The 17,312-nt window shown below is 39.8% G+C and overlaps 1 protein-coding gene across 1 annotated transcript; it reads left to right on the forward strand.

The window, feature by feature from the left end:
* Positions 1-358: 358 nt before the first annotated feature.
* Positions 359-6,498, forward strand: LOC139135526 (poly(U)-specific endoribonuclease-B-like). The gene is made up of 3 exons (XM_070702957.1): positions 359-1,757; positions 4,004-4,137; positions 5,148-6,498. The coding sequence occupies exons 1-3, from the start codon at positions 1,094-1,096 to the stop codon at positions 5,397-5,399; spliced, it is 1,050 nt and encodes a 349-aa protein (XP_070559058.1). The 5' UTR covers positions 359-1,093; the 3' UTR covers positions 5,400-6,498.
* The last annotated feature ends 10,814 nt before the right edge of the window (positions 6,499-17,312 follow it).

The raw sequence follows: 17,312 nt of genomic DNA on the forward strand, positions 1-17,312 counted from the left end.
CACAGAATATAGGCTGTTTTACGTCGCCATACATTATTCCTAACCTAGAGACTATCATGATCAGGAATCTAAAGGTATACAGTCACCTGTAATCTAAATATGCCCATATATGGTCGAAGGGCCGTTCCTTAACATTCAAAATACCCATGTGAGGGCGCTGTTTTTAAAAAGCGGTCACCCGCTTAAAATCTGTGATTGGTTAGATTTTGAATTGCCATGGTAACTGTGGTAAGATTGGAACAGGTGACAGTATACCTTTAAATTGTGCATGGAAATATTTCCAATAATTCATTCATGAATGATGAGGGTATTCTGGTGAGTCAATCGTGTCTCTTATTTTGTCATGTTCACAGGTACAAGATATATGGATCATTAGGTTTTGTCGATCATGGCAATGAAGTCACATATCGGTATTATTTAGGGACTGAGCCGAGCGGCCGAGCACCCAGTCGCAGAACAGAGTGTACACGGTACACCATTTGCGTGCCTACCTCTTCCATTTCTTTATTCATCACAGTAAACCGACCTTTATATTTCCATTTGCGCGTTCATAGAGTATAAATGAACTCGAACCGTTATATTTAGGACGTGGAATTTAATAGCGGTGAGTCGAAAGCAACAACATGTATGCTGTGGTACACTTCATTTAAATGGCACCTCGCTGTAGAACAATGACGTCATTGAGCTTACGATCCGGGATCCCCCGCTGTATGTTTACGTCATTAACTTCGAGGTCTGGGATTCCCCGTTCGTAATGTAGGTCACGGGGCTGGGCACGCGATGAACTTTCGGAGATCAAAACTTGGTTCTGCAAATTGTGTATTTCGCTACATTAATACTCACCTGATGTGAACATTTAACAACTCGAGGTCGACATTATACAGGATAAAACTTTAAAAAAAGACCAAAAGCATTTCTTGCGCAGCGATATCGCGAGATTTAAAGCTTGGTGGGTATTCCCCAAGATTCTGCCAATGGTTGAACACACTGAGTTTGGTACACGTTAAATAATCGGGTCATGTTATGTATTAAACGCCATCAGGTCGAAACATTGACAGCGCAGTGCACCAGCCTCAGCTAGTAAATTAGTTTCATGCAAAAACCTTCGTCTAAGCCAGCTAGGAGATGGTGTGCCTACTGCAAACGAAGAGGACACAGTTTATACCACAACGAAGGGGGATACGTAGTCATAGTCTGTGCAAAGTCTAGACTTGAAGGTCGCTGCTTCAAAGATCATGCTTTTCTAATCGATCTGTTCAAATCCAGGGAACTGCTACCCAGATGCAACGGCACATTTATCCTACTCTGTCGAAATCTGTGGGAACTCGACGAGCGCCTGGAACCAAACAGACACTACGAGATTTGCCCGAGACTGGCTGATACTGCTCATGACGACGATTCCGTAGGTAGCCCTGTTGCTGAGGCAACACCTCGTACTAAGCAAGCTGACTCGCGGCTGTTCCGTCACGTAGACGACGCTGTCCTGGAAACTTCATCGTTTAAATACTTCTTGAAGCTGTTGGAAATATTCGGAACCGACGACGCGGAGAAGATCAAAGCGGCCGGGGAAGAGACGGACGAATTTCTCACGGCAGTGCTGAAATCATCTGTCACGAAAAGACTCCAGACCTATCTGGTGGAAAAACAGATAATAGGGCCCAATCAGACACAACTGAAAGAGAAGTTACGTAACATATGGTTTGACATGGAAGAGCATGAATCGCACCTCTCCTGTGCATTTGAACGAGTCTTCATAGGTGAGGAGGTTTTCATCGTAAACATGGATCATTCATGCCTTCAAGTTCACATACCCTTGAACAGAAAAACAAATTCCGAGGAAAACACACTTCGAGAAGTGTTGGGATACCCTAGGCCTATAATATTGAATCGCAATGGAGAACACAGTGTTTGCCGTGTACTTTACTCTCTCAAAACGTAGTTTATGTAGCTGACTTTACTGTACGTAAAATACGATTTACATCCCGAGAGGAATATTTTACATGACATCGACAGTAGACACACAGGCAGGTAGGGGTAGGCAGGTAGACAGGCAAACGGGTTGACAAATCGATAGATAGCTAGACTGACAGACAGACATAGACTGATATGCACACAGACAGATAGGCAGATACTCAGACAGCTAGCTACTAGATAGATAGGTAGATAGGTAGATAGGTAGGTAGAGAGGTAGAGAGGAAGAGGTATATATATATATATATATATATATATATATATATATATATATATATATATGTATATATATATATTATTTACAGATAATAACAGAAAGTACCTGTATAATTATATCTTAAAATTATCTCAGAATTTTTATTTCTGCGTTAATTCATAGAGTACTACGATATTGAAATAACCAGCAAGCGTTTTTTTCCAACGCGAATAGTATGTGAATGTGGCATATCATAACTACATTGTTCCCCTTTGGATTTGAATTCTAGATTCATTCAACTATAATACAATGCACTTCTGGATAGCATCATGCTTTACGTAGCTTTTGCGAAACATCCTTTGACGTCAATGGCACTGCAATGTCGATCTGATATTCCCGGATATTGTAGATACTTCATTCGAGTGGGCCTTCCCCGAACACAAGAAGCCTTTGCAAGCGCATTTCTTTAACCAAACGTTGGGATTATAAACATTTCCCATCATTTTGATTCATGACGTAGTAGAGTACGTCATGATTGACATGTAAAGATTGCCCATCTGTTTGGTTTAAAATTGCCATCTGTTAGATAGTAACAAAATATGAAAATTGTCACAGAGTTTTAAATAGTCTTTAGATATATGTACACCATTTTGATAATGTCGCGTTTCTAGGTTTTGCATTAAGTTCAGAATACTTGAGTCAACAGGTGAGTATTGCCCGTTTTCATCACAAGAGCGTCCTTGATTATTTAGGCTTATATTTCCGTAATTGCGTCACCCAAATGTTATTTCCTTGTTTTACAAGCAAGCATGGTCCTCCTTTCAACAAGATTCTCTGAAATATAACAGCTTGAAAGAAGAACATTTCAAAATTCTGTCATAAATGTATGCCGCTAAGCATTTCCAATTAAACATTAACAAAAATACAACTGAACTTTTACCGCGTTATTGACAAAACTACCTTTATCACAGCACGCCCTCCAAGTGTACTTTGAAAATAGAATCAACCCACACATATTTATGAGTTGGCTGACCTATGCCATCTGAAACAATTAAAAAGCACCGAATGGCGTCGTAGAAAATCAGACTGAACAGTTTTTGTCTAAATGGCGTCTAGTGATCCAGAGTGCGGATTTTGATGAAAAAATACTTCTTGGAGCGTGCCATGCGTTACTCTCTCAGTTTCTCAATAAAAATACTCCTATGCGACGCCTTTCAGTACAGTGGAAAAAATGTTTCTAATTTAATGGTTTAGACGAGTAAGGATAACATTACATTGCCACGATATGTTTATGTTAAACTGACGTTGGGACAAATTACCAATATGAAATATGACCAAACTTCCTCATGCGAATAGCAGAAAACAGGTACCTTCTGCCGATTGACCTTACAGCCTTGAACCAGTGGTTATAAAAGAATATTCTCGTCTTTGAGACAGCTGCTATGCTACTTGTGCGTATTCAATATGAATCTTTTGACGTAAAAGGTTTTACGGCCTTAATTTTTTCGAAAATTGAAAATGAAATTTTGCCTATAGCTTTGGCATTGGAACGTAACATAGGGAATTTACATTTCGGTAAATTGTAGTCAATTGTTTTCTTAGCAACAAAATTTGCTGGTAACGCCTGATTGCTATTCTTGTTTTGAAAGAGGTTTAAAATTTCCTTCAGTTTGAGCGAAAGTCCAAGTTTTTCAGTTTCGAAGCACATGCTCCCTAAAGAGAATCTTATTAAACTCTAACTACAAAAGCACGTCTATGATGACGACGCTCGGTGGTTTCCTCAAAATTTTCATGCAAGGATAACTTAAGGTTTGAATTTTTGCTTTGACTCTTAAGGTAATCTGAAAATGCGTGCAAACGGGGACAAGATAAAACCAGAAGGGCTAGTGAGCGGACTTCACAATTGGGTTAGGCTTTACTTGCTAGAAAAGAATGGCTCCATTCAATACAGAGGGGTACATGGACGACAGGCAAGTGACCTTTAACACCGCTTTGACTTCTGACCCGCTGCTGTGGTATCGATTTTTAAATACATGTAATAGACTGAAACAAGGAAGTATTTCGTTGACTCGATATCATACCAGGATGAATAAATGAAAATGTTCACACATTGGAATGATTCGATATGCAAATATGGTCTGCATACAGGTGAAACAGTTCCCTGTCTCGGATTTTTGTCAATGAAAAACAAAACATTACAAGACTTACACTCATAAATATCCAGAAACTTGTAGTCACGTTTTTTTTCAAAGCAGGAGACATGCTCACAAGAGAACATGAGACACCAGACCTTTGAATGAGATTTGGATAGGAAAGCCTAAATGACTTCGTGCTACCCCCGAATTAAATATATATATATATATATATATATATATATATATATATATATATATATATATATATATATATATATATATATATATATATATATATATATATATATATATATATATATATATATAAAGTACAAGCCTAGTTACGTACAATTTGAAACTTTGAAATTTTATGGGCAATCAATAGGATCTTTCAAGCTGGTGGACGGGGTACTAGCGAAGAGGATTTGAATTGCAGACAGCCCTTTGCACCCCAGCTGCTCGGCTATTTGTGAATGCAGCCTTAAAAACCCAGCCAGCATATCATTATACAAATATGCATACCTTTGAAAGTGTACCTGTATTGTGTGTACATGGGTTAAAATGACACTTTTGCGGGCCATGAAGTCAAGGAGCTCCGGGAAGTCTTTTCAACATTTTGTATGTTCCGGAAGTAGTTGAGAATAGCGATTAACCTCTTGGTTATGTGCCTGACACAGAGGGCATTTTGTATCGGTTCATTAGGTCCACACATTTTCAAAACAGGAAGCAATGACGTCGTGACTACACTGCAAACACTTTAGCTCATTCTCTTTGTGTGTTGTCGAAATCATACCATAAAAGGCAATCCTCTCGCAGTGTACTTTCTCTCACTCCTTTCTCTGCAGGTGCCCAGCGAGGATCATCCTATCATGAATATCGAATTCTCCTGGCATGATGTCATCAAGCCGGTCGGCAGTACGTTCATTAGTACCACGCCAGCATTCGAGATCTGCCTGTACACCGCCGCCTTCCTGTGTGGCTGTGAGGCTGGACATACCTACATCAGGCTTGGATCCCACAACGTCGATCTGTACTGTCCTTCAAATATCCCCAACGGTGACAGCAAACTCACAATCTGCTATCCAGTGTGGGATTAGTAGACGACGGAAGAACGCATATGATTGGTCGAAAGTAGCTGCGTGCCAACGTCACGCAACGTCATATTTTGTAATTGCACCCTTCACAATCGGACACTTTGTCACTTTCTCTGTATGCTCGTAAATAACTGTATACCACAGTGTAATTATGATAGAAGTTTACAGTAAATTGGTAGCAAGATATCATTATTCCCAGTGAATAAAATGAAAAGAGACCATTTGGTCAACTGTATATGAACTCCGATACTTTGGAATATCTGAGAAAACTTGCAGACGACAGACGAGAAATGTATCGTACTTTCACTCTGGTACTTTGGCACTGTAACACGTGACCCCAACCAAGGGGTTTATGAAACTTCAGAGGTGCATACTTTGAATCTCTATTACCGCAACGATCCTGATTGAAGACAAACCGCCTTACTCCATTCAAAACGAAAATTCTAAAAATAAACACTAACGTAGGCAAAGTATTGGTCGCAGAAAGTGTTGTTTCTGTGTGCTAGTATGACTGGCGTATCACTGGATATGAAGGATAACATAGATTAGTGCGCTCTGTGATGGACGTGAGTTTGCTGTAAACAACATTTTACCACTCTTCGTAATAGCTTGGATTATCATAGCGGAAGTGCGCGCTACTGCAAAGACGCTCTTAAGAGCTCTTACGCTAAAATCGTATAACATCACTAATATGTCGTGTTTATCTTTCGAGACATTTTAGGAATGTGACTGTGTTCAGTGTGTTATCCTGACAAGTACTTCGACAGTGCATTTGGCGAGAATGCTTGTTTATTACACATATAAAACCATAGTTATAAATATATTTTATTTTATGGCGTTATTGAGCAAATTTGTCGGTCGGGATGTTTAGAAGCTTTATCTCTCTTACAAGTTCGACTATCTTTTACTGTCAGTTTCAGTTTGGTATTTGGATAAGGCCACCAATAAAAACGGCTTGCTCAGCAGTTATACTCTCAGTTCTGTCTATTCTTACCATCTTTCTTATCTATAATCACGGTCCCTCTTTTGTGGAGGGACCGTGCTATAATGCACCAGTGGATGATTTTAACTTGGCAATAAAGCATACGTTGCTTAACATGCATTGGATCAGTGTGTCAGTGTTTTTAACTGCCAGCCTCACGGTGGCTACGCTAGATTCTGAATTCAGATCGAGGCCATGAGTGGACGGTCCTTGGATGAGAGGCAACGTAATGGTACTCCCCCATTATGGGCGTCCGATTTTTTCGACAATTTTGGTAATGTTGTTTCGGGTTTTTAGCAAACAACTAAAGCACAGAATGTTTAAATAAAGCAGGATGATCATATATTTCATATACTCTTTGGCTACATGGGATTACAAATTATGCAACTTTTACTATATTGCACATCCCTATTAATGACGTCATGCACACGTGACAAGATGACTCACGCTCATATGATAAACTCTTTATGCGTCTGTTTGCTTTCAATAAGCACGTAGCAAATGATGGATATATAATGGTTTATTCATGTTAAAGGTCAAATATTGTTTCATCGTGCCGATCGGGACCACCGTTTGATCCCAGTCAACGCCATACACAGAAATATTGGGAAAACCAACCAGCAGATTTGCCCAGAGTCTAAGCAAACATTAAGTACAATCAGGTACATTATGCTGGGCTCTGCATTGGAGAAATGCCAAGATTTAGGTGTTTCAAGTGATCTTATATACATAAACATGCTTGTCAAAGTTACAACGAGCGACCATTGTGTTACTGTTGGATACCTCAGAATTAAATGGTGATCGAGGTCCTGGTATGGCGATTGGTCAGACCAACTTCTGTCTCCCAGTGTTTTTATTAGTTTCTTCCTCTTCGTTTTGGTAATATTTTAATTCGATGGCCGCCTGTCTCGTTGAATGAAGCATGCGCAGTAATTTATACAAATAGCTTGATTTTCAACCCTCGTGAGGGCTAATAGGACAACAGCAGAGTTCAGATGGCCTTTTTTTACTGATGTAATTTTATGGTAGGACATCCAAATATCAACGTTCAGTTTTCTTAAGAGGCGTCGTTGAGAAGCTGCAAATAAGTTGATTATTAAAAGGTATAAGAGAAAATATAAACCAGCACTATAATCTTCACATCGTCTCTTGTTTTATTATCTGTGAAAGAGGAGGAGGGAATGACTTTCATCAGGTCCACTTTTCACAATGTGGAAGAAGCTTCCGAAAATGTAAATTAGTGCAACTGATAGTACAGTGCTTTAATTGGGCCGACTTGCAGCGATTTCGAAGCTGTTATCCAATTGGTTGGCAGAATCGTACCGTTATAATGAAATAATACAAATAAAACTCCCTAAGTTGCTGTGAATAGTGACAATCGACCAATCAGATATAACCTTGCAAACACGCTGCGAGTCAGTGCTTTAATTTAACAAAACTTTTTATTGGACTGAGTACGCCAAACACAACATACTTTAACATAATACACTGTGCTGCTGTGGTTTTTTTGGCATCGCGGTTATATCGCAGTTATACCTGCTTATTATCCTACACATCGACTTTTTTCATAAGTTTTCGACTCTTGATAACGCATTCAGAAGACAAAATCATGAACAGTCACTGTGTTGTCCGTTGAGAATAATCGATGTATGCGCAACGTGTCATACATTGTACGTACTATGTATGTCTAGACGCACAGTCACAATTGCGTGTTTGAATTAGTTACACTCTGCCGACCGATGACCCAGGGCATCGAAACATTTATAGAACGGGCAAGAGTGTAAACTAAGAAATATCGTTGCAACAGTCCCGAAAAGGACGATGGTAAAACCATCTGTTTATACCCTACATTGCGCCTTCAGAAATTCTTCTTGTATGTCATTCGCTTTTCGTTTCATTGTAATTGTTGATTTAGCATTTCAATCTTGGATGGGTAAAGCATCCATTAACGATTTTCTGAAACAATCAGAGTCATATCTTACAGACGTTACAGATGTCATGGCGAGTATAAGAACGGCTTGTAAAGCAAATAAAAACAAAATACTGTTATTTAGAGCAAATGACGACATTCTAGTACTTGTTAGTATAATGAACGTAAAGAATAAGTCGAGCCTTTCTGTTTCTGTCTGCGCACGATGCAATCGATAGCACTACTGTTATACTTACATCAATATGGTCACATGTATTTATAGTTGGGCCTGACGGGTTTGTCTACAAAATGTCAAGTACTATACACACAGGCAATTTAATTTGTAATTCTATGATGTCAATGAAATTTGCAGTGCATATGCAGTACTTTATAGTTGATGGCTATTTTATGTTATAACACTATTGCCTGTTTGACTTAAAGTTTCTGAGGCAATGTGTAGTGACAGGAAGTTCACTTTAGTGAGAGAAAATCTTTTTATTATTACTAAATTAACATATATTAATAATTCTATACCTTGTGGATGCTTTTAAGAGTTTTGCCAGTATGATGAAATAAGTTCGCGGTAAGGAACCCAATACAACCAAAAATCCCCACATTTCTCATAATGCGGTCCTGCAAGCGTTCTTTAAAAAGACCAACAGACCCTCGGTGTAGTATTTCGTTTCAGGTGTTAATTTCCGTCAGAGGAGGTCGATGAAAATTTATAAGTAACTGTTGAACGGGCAGTGCCGTAAACCCGACACAACAATTTTCATTGTGATTACCAGCTCACATTGTTCATCTAACACAAAGTCTGTCTGTCCATCTGTCTGTCTGTCTGTCTGTCTGTATATATGTATGTGTGTATGTATGTACGTATGTACTTATGTATATTATAAATTAATATGAGAGAGAGAGAGAGAGAGAGAGAGAGAGAGAGAGAGAGAGAGAGAGAGAGAGAGAGAGAGAGAGAGAGAGAGAGAGAGAGAGAGAGAGAGATTGCAGGCAAATTTAAACCTCGTATTTGTTTGTTTGTTTCCTAGCATACTGGATAGAGCTTATGTGACTTGGACATTAATTTTCTTTTAAGCACAATGACTACCGCGAGGAATCCAGGTGTTCTTTGAAGAGCTACTTCACACGCTTATAGAGGTGACGTGGTTTTAATGGAATGTGCAATTTTGATTCAATAGACCTTTGTGGAGATCTACTGTAAAGTCGATCTCGTAATTACAGCACATAAGAAGGTGTTGAGTGCCATTAAAATGCAGTGCCACGTGGACAACAAATTTGGGACGCTTTCATTGGTCAAAGAGGGTTACGTGCCTGACCTTGTATATATTGGATGTTTTCAAACACCTGGATGTGCGTAATAATAAAACAGATATCCACAAATATTTGCAGAATAAGCGTAAACATAAACGTTGAGATATAAAATCTCCTACAATCAGTACAATGAATACATCTTAACTGAAGAACTTAAAAACATGCTTTTAAGTACCGGATTTACGACATTTTCACCACAGCAAACAAGCAGCAGACGATACACAACTTGCGTCATATTCTGTACTGAAGCTAGTTGAGCGCTCTTACATTACATCTTTACCATGAAGGCGATTGTTTTGTTCAAGTTTAACTATGTTTAAAGGAGTGGTCGACCTTTTCTTTCATCAGCTTCGTGCTTTTACAAATAAACACTACTACTACGTTAAGGGTTAGAGTATGACCCCAGGGGGCACTGCAGACCATCGGCCGGAGTGTTCATTGCTTAGGTTTTATTGCTTACGACGTGCTCTGTCGATGGAAAGAGTGTACCGTGGCAACCTCGGCACGACAGGACTATGTCTAGGCGTTAGGGCAGGTTAGCATTCTTATAACATGTGGAACTGAAAGACGTTATTTCAATAAAGGATACCTGAGAGACTGCCGACGTAAAGCCAAGTCTAGTTCTTTAGACAGTTTAACACCATAAGTCATTTTGTTCAGTGGATCAGTGATGATGCTATGGCATGGCAAGTCTAGATTGTAACACGACCTTGGGCATACTAAAATTCACTGCATCTGATCGGAAGGTTTTGGTGTAACTTACTAGTATTTAATTCGTCTTCTATTATGGTCTGATAAACTGCTGGCAGGACAACTAGAGCCATAAAGCAGTTCAGTTTAGGGCACATTACTGAATACAAACTGTATTTATGTAAAATTATTTTAAACGATACCACTCTAATCTACTTTTGCAAGCTGGAGTTATTGACTTGAAATGTTCGTAGACTTTCTTTAATAGTAGCCAGGCATTGACGTAAATCACAGGGAGGCTCATAAAGGCTTTGTAGCATTATGGAGAGCGAATTTCTCTGGATATCTCTTCACGTTTTGGAGAAGTGGTGGAAGTTCATGTTTTGATTCTATTTTTGATTTCTATTTGTTGTTATACCACTCTCCGCCTCGTGCCCATTGTTCTAACCATGCTCTCTAATTTCCATAACCGAATATTTTATTATATACCACCTGGCTTTCTTTTGTTTAAAAAGTGTCCGATTTACAAGTTCTTTTGTTTAAAAGTGTCCGATTTACTAGTAAATCGGACAGTTCTTTTGTTAAAAACTGTCCGGTTTACTAGTAAATCGGACACTTTTAAACAAAAGAACTTGTAAAATGGACACTTTTTAAACAAAAGAAAGTCACGTGGCGACGAGTAAAAAAAACAAATGCGAGACATTATACCAGAAGAAATTTATTTCACCATTAAGTACAGAGTAAAGACACTTTAAAAGAATCACCGGACTGAATTAATTTTGCACGACTGTACATCTCAAAATCAATTACAGGTCACCGTGAAATAACGGTATTGATTGCAAATATCACTTCAGTGTTAAGGTTATTGTTATCACGATCATTCGAAGCTGAAATTTAAGACTTCAAAGTCAGTTATCAACACTGAATGTAGAGGTTTCAGTCGCCTTTGGTAAAGTTAAATCTAGCTACAGGCAACACAACACACGCAGTACCACAGTCATTGTGGATCTACACGTATTTTTTTGTACTTGCAGTTTCTGTTGCGCCTTTTTCTGACGTGGCTGTGTAGCTTGGTCTTCCGATTGTAGCCGTTAGCACTGGCGTGACAGGGGGACTTTCTTTTCCATCTTTGGCTTTGGTAGTTGAAGTGCACTGGATACAGCTTTCATTTGTACTTCATCCGCCATATCGAAATACGTAGAGCGACTCGGCAACTGCGTGTATGCTGCTCAAAGTTTTCGACCCAAATGAGCAAAGCGTGACTCTAACGTCGATCTGCAAACACCTTTTCACTTCATTCAACCAACCAATCAATCAAGCATAACTCATATAATTCAAATCAAACCAGGTGCTCAACTGCGTCATCGCACTACAATAGCAACACTTGTCAACTTTGTTTTATCCAATCATGGGTTATTTTTTTATACTTTCGTTCAACAAGGTGTCAAAACGCGTCAATGTTTTCCTGCCAAAGTTTCAACTTGCACTGCACTAAAATTACAAATAAAAACTTTCGACATGCAAACAAGGCTCTAAAACTCGGCAAATTCGTGGTATAACACGGTCAGCGAACTCGTAGTCGGCGGTTTACGGAATAAAACCCCTCGCCCTGCGGGCCTCGGAGTTTTACTGGCAAACAGTACCGTTAAATTCCGTAAACCGCCTCCTACTCGTCCGCTTACCTATAGTAAATACACAACTCAGGGATTCTTTTGTCAGGCTGTGTTCACGGATAGGAAGTTTCAAGATATGCCAACTTTCACACTGAATATCAATTACGGGACTAAAGCGAAATAAACAAAACCGGAACGGTATTTTAAGTGGGGAAAAATGCTTTACATGCCTAATGAAAGGGGAATAAAAACAGCAAAAATATAAGAGAATATCACCGTGAAAAAGCAACACAATAATGCTGTAAAACCTTTCCATCACGACGTGTATGTATGCATTAAGTGTTTTTACCAAGAGGGAAACATAAAATAAAATGTTGGGTATCATCTCTAAACTATCTAAAAGAACCGCTAAAGTATATAGAGGAAACCGATCGTCAGCTGTGCATGTCATAGCTATTTTATTTTTACAAACAAGTCCTAACGACGAGTGATTCCTACTCGGAGTCAACGTGGTGAAAGTTTGACTTGGGCAAAACCGTTCTTGTAACTGTTGATGAAAAATGTAGATCAACCCAGCGCTTACAACCATGAGAGAGCTTGTTTCCGTAATGATATAAACTCTACGCTTTGTCTAGGTTTACCTTTCTCTTGCTCTGACTTCAATTTCACCCCATGACCATGAGTGACCACACATCAAACTGACAGATCCAGTCATGTATGGGTCTCCAACAACTCCAACTCCAACAACTTGTATTGGAGTTGGCGGAGACCAATACACAACTGAATATTTCACAATTCTATAAAGCCGTAACAAAATTTCAGGAATTTTATTGGTAAACCGCGCAGTGGCTTCGAACTTGACTTTCACACTCATTCTCATCCCAATGTAAGTTAATTTTCGTCTGAAAGTCTGTAAAGCAGATCGACCAAATAAATGGAACGCTCGACACGATTTGATTAAAACAGATGACCTCACTTCTAAAAATAAAATTCTGAGTTAAATTTGTGACCTACTTTAAATTTTAACGCACACCAGAGGTTATGATGCTATTTACAGTCTAAAATCAAGGACAGCAATGAAGCTATAGAAATAGGCTATGTGATGAGAACTTTGCTATTTTTTGTGTTGATAGTTTTTGCCCTCATGCCAAGTTTTGTCGCAGCTGTGAGAGTCATGTACATTTTGCATTTAACTCATGACCTCAATAACTGTGACACCAAACTCCCTACTTACAACTTTGTATGGTTTCGAATGGACGAAATAGGGTCATGTTGTATTTTCCAACCTCCTATCGTTTCTCTGGATTAGACTAGGACTGCAGTCTCCCATGAATCTCCGGAACCTTTCACTATATACCGTGATCTGTCATACATTTTTTGTTCTTAAAATCAGCGTGACTTCACGTGCTGGCAAGTATTTTTTTCAATATTTTTGGCCAGCGTCTCTTACAAATTGAATCTAAATGTTCACCCTAATCTGTTTCCGGGGGGCCTCACTTCCACATACTTGGTCGATACAATTCATTTGTAAAACCCTCTTTAATACGTTGCCAAGACACATTATACAACCATTCCATCTGGGCAGAGATCGACTCCCTGGAGACGTAACAAAAAAATTGTGAAAAAAAGATGTCAGCGATCTTCCTATGGGAACGACCCTTAATCAACTTGAAAACAAAAATAGTATATCTACGTCATTGGAACTTTTTTCTCGTGAGAGTTTTAAAAACCAGGAGGTAAAGGAGATCCAAATTTAGGTTTGGTAAATATTTCACCTAGATGTCTGCGGTACGATGCGGTCGAAGGCAAAGTCGCCTTGCAAAGGAAGCTAACCCGACAAAAAGAGGTCGTTTTAAGTTGTTTAGCTTTAAAATATGTACATAAAGTTAATTAATGTTATCCGTGATTTAGATAGATTATACCAAGGACAATTTTTCAGTGTAATAATTGGCAGGAATGGGCCCAGCGAAAATATTTCAGTCAGTCAGCTTATGTCTGGTGAATATCTGACCATTAGATGTCTAAAAATAGCTTGGGAATTTCCAGACACCTCCTCGACGTGGAGAGCCTTCAATCAACTGTATAAATATTTTTCCCCCAAGAATAATTCATTTATGTAAATTAACCCACCCGTATACTTATCACGTAAGCGTAAAGTATAAACCTTGAATTCGAAGTGAGTGCACGCACACATTAGGAATGACGTCAGATAATTGTGTAATCAGTGTATTCCGTATTCATTGTTCGATACTTCCAAGTGCGCTCGCTCCCTCTACTACATACATATGTAATTATATACGTACGTACGTGAATGTGTAAGAACGTGTATGAACGTACATATATATATATATATATATATATATATATATATATATATATATATATATATATATATATATATATATATATATATATATATATATATAAATCCTTCGCCATCAACCTAGGGATACCACCAGCCTAGGGCACTTCCCTCATTCTAGACCTTAAAACAAAGAAACAAACAAAAAATAAGCCAACAAAAGCAGCTGGCCCGGCTTTGCAAACAGCGAACGGCTTCTACTACCAGAAGCAGGCTACAAACGGTTTCTGCAACAAGGATTCTACAACAGGCAGCAAGAGCAACTGCCAGAGGATTGCAGTGCACATACATCGGCTGTCGAGCGGCTCGATACTACTTGCCGCTGATCGAAAAACCACAGAACCCATGGCAAAGTGTGTATAAGAAAAGCAAGGCATGCACGAGACCGGAGATCCACGTACACCAAAAGAGCAAAGGACTGAAGACCTCTACACACCTAAAGAGCAAGAGACCGAGCAGGCACAAACACAGGATATCAACGCTAAACAAGAGCAAGAGGACCTGTAGCAGCTGCCAAGACAGATTCTATCCTGCAAAGCAGTATTGAACATCAAACACAAAGACGACTTGTGTTTGTACTGGTCGAATCGAACTGCCATGAAAATGCGAAACCCCCATGCAGCATGTCTTTGCGACAAGGTATCTGGCAAAAGATATAGGCCATAGTGTTCCCCAGTCCACATCGACATTGCACATTGCATATGCCATGGGCGTTGCAAGCTAGTTGACCACTTTGGTCCCTCCGAAAACCAGAACAGCACTCCCTCGCAGTAGCTGATGGCGTATAATTCACAGATGTCCCAGTCTTGTAATTTTTATGCCTGGGAGGGGCACCAAGCACCCATTCAGGTGGGACCACTACCTATGCACGGTGATCACAACAGGCCAAATCTCCCAAAAGGCCACAGTGGTGGAGGACGAGGCCAAATGGGAGAAAATGGTGCTATAGGCCACCACTGACTTCGGCTTCTTCATGTACCCTATGTTTGGGGTGGACATCCTGACGATAGATCTGTAGAACATGGAAATTGGGTCCATGTGGTGCTACACCAAAACCAGTGACACGGGCATGTTTCAGGCCCAACGTTTCTTGTCCAAGTGTTTTGGAGGAATTGGACAAGTGTCTTGGCAAGTCCGTAGCAAAGTTTAGCTATCGGCTTTTTTCTTGCCGAAGACACTTGAGCAACATGACTTTGCCCCTAACGACTTTCCAAAGGACAATACGACTTCTACCATATAGATATAAGTGGGCATTTCCTATGAAAGTCAAATACCACCCAGGCAAGATCTGTCTGAAGAAAAAATTAGAGAAAGTTGAGATCTGCGGGGAAAGCTTTCTGCCAAGCCGACAAAGAAAAGATATAGAATTGGCACCATCCACCTCTACAAAATTTGGAATGGAGCAGCACAGTCATCTATTCCCTTTGTGGGACAGCTCCTTCCTGCCAAACAATCAACAAAGGACTTCTACGCTCAGCTTAATCAAAGGGTAGAGCAAAAAACCCCAAAACCCCCCAAAACATTTCGGCATTCTCCAAGCTGGACGACATTTACATTGCCCTCTTGGGCATGGACAAGCAGGCAGAAGGGGATATCAACAAGGATGGCAACCTTCCACAGTTTCGGGTGATGGGGAGGGAACAACCAAACGATCCTGTGCTTTTTTAATTCGTTTTGCAGTCTTCGCTTTACCGATCTTGCAGACTATGGGGGATGACTGTTTCTTCTTGGCAAAACTTCTCTGGCTCTTTTTCCAGAAACATGCCATGTATTTTTCTTCTCCTGTCTGCTTGCCCTCTGCGTTGATTGAGTAGAAAAAGAGAATCATCCTGGGTGTCCCTCGGTACACAGTGCCTCACCACAAGGCATAAAGGTAAACCAAACCCTTCCCCCCTCTTCTTCTTCCTACTCCTTCTCCAGAACGGCTATCCTCTGTAGGGCCTAGATTTCCTCCTTGTTGAAGGTTTCTAGGATACGGAGGGGACTCCAATAGATCTCTTTCCTTATTCCATTGCAGAAGGCCTCACTTTTGCCAATCTCAAGGTGCATCTGGGTTTTGTCATTCGCTTGCAGCCAGTAGAGGTAGCAATGGTTGTACTGTAGGCCTTCTTGCTGGAAGTACCCACATGTGGCCTCCAGGACCCTGTCCAGGCCTTTTGTCACCTAATAGCAGTACGCGGTTGTGAAGTCTGTCCTCTGCGGTGGGAGGAGGAGCTGCAGCATGGCCTAAGGCCTCACGGCTTCTATTTTGTGTGTTTCTTGTCGAAGCCCCACAACCCAACCTGCTTGCCGGCGATGTATCAAATCTTTTTAATAGGTGTTATGTAGGTCATTATTCCCCACTCATGACCCGAGTTTAATTAGTCCACAACATTCTTAAGGTCATTTTCCTCCATGACCTTGAATTAAATTAGTCATGTTTAAAACTTTCTGGAAATTTATTGTGTCGTGTTTACTACAGGTGAATATATTTTTAGAACAGTAATTAGCATATCAATAGAAGTCTAGATTGTTCTTATATTCTCTTACATAACAATTTAAATTTATATACCTGGGCGGCACAGTTTTTCAGTCAGACATTTTGGATTATGTCACTGATGTAATTAATTTTGGGATTACTCCAGTAGTGTTAATTTTAGGAGTTTTAAAGATCTTCACAGACACGCTAGATTTATTCTGTGGACTTTGCACGGACCAACCTCAAGTCTGCAAGTCAAATAACCGCTCACTTCATCGATCCGTCTGCCTCAACTCTGAAGCTTTGTGCAGTCCAAGCTGGGATAAGTAGCCTGTTAACTTTTACAGTTTGTACTTTAGCCATTGATCTAGTGATTGGTTTTATTTTTCGTAATATATTTTATTTTCAAGAAAATCTCCGACTTCACACTGTTTTTTCTAACATAACACAGGACTGCGCAGTGTCCTTTCTACCATGCCATCCAAGTTTCCCAGGCCTCCTTGATATCTTCCAGCACAGCTGCGCAACTTCAAAGGTTGTCCAGCTCTTGTCAGCATCTCTTTCTTGTTTCTGCAT

This window comes from Ptychodera flava, chromosome 6 (assembly GCF_041260155.1).
Source record: "Ptychodera flava strain L36383 chromosome 6, AS_Pfla_20210202, whole genome shotgun sequence".
NCBI lineage: Eukaryota > Metazoa > Hemichordata > Enteropneusta > Ptychoderidae > Ptychodera > Ptychodera flava.

Coding starts and splice junctions, on each gene's coding strand:
- LOC139135526 (XM_070702957.1), top strand. CDS start 1,094: ATGCAAAAACCTTCGTCTAAGCCAGCTAGGAGATGGTGTGCCTACTGC. Junction 1,758..4,003: donor ATTTGAACGAGTCTTCATAG/GTGAGGAGGTTT, acceptor TTGACTCTTAAG/GTAATCTGAAAATGCGTGCA. Junction 4,138..5,147: donor GAGGGGTACATGGACGACAG/GCAAGTGACCTT, acceptor CTTTCTCTGCAG/GTGCCCAGCGAGGATCATCC.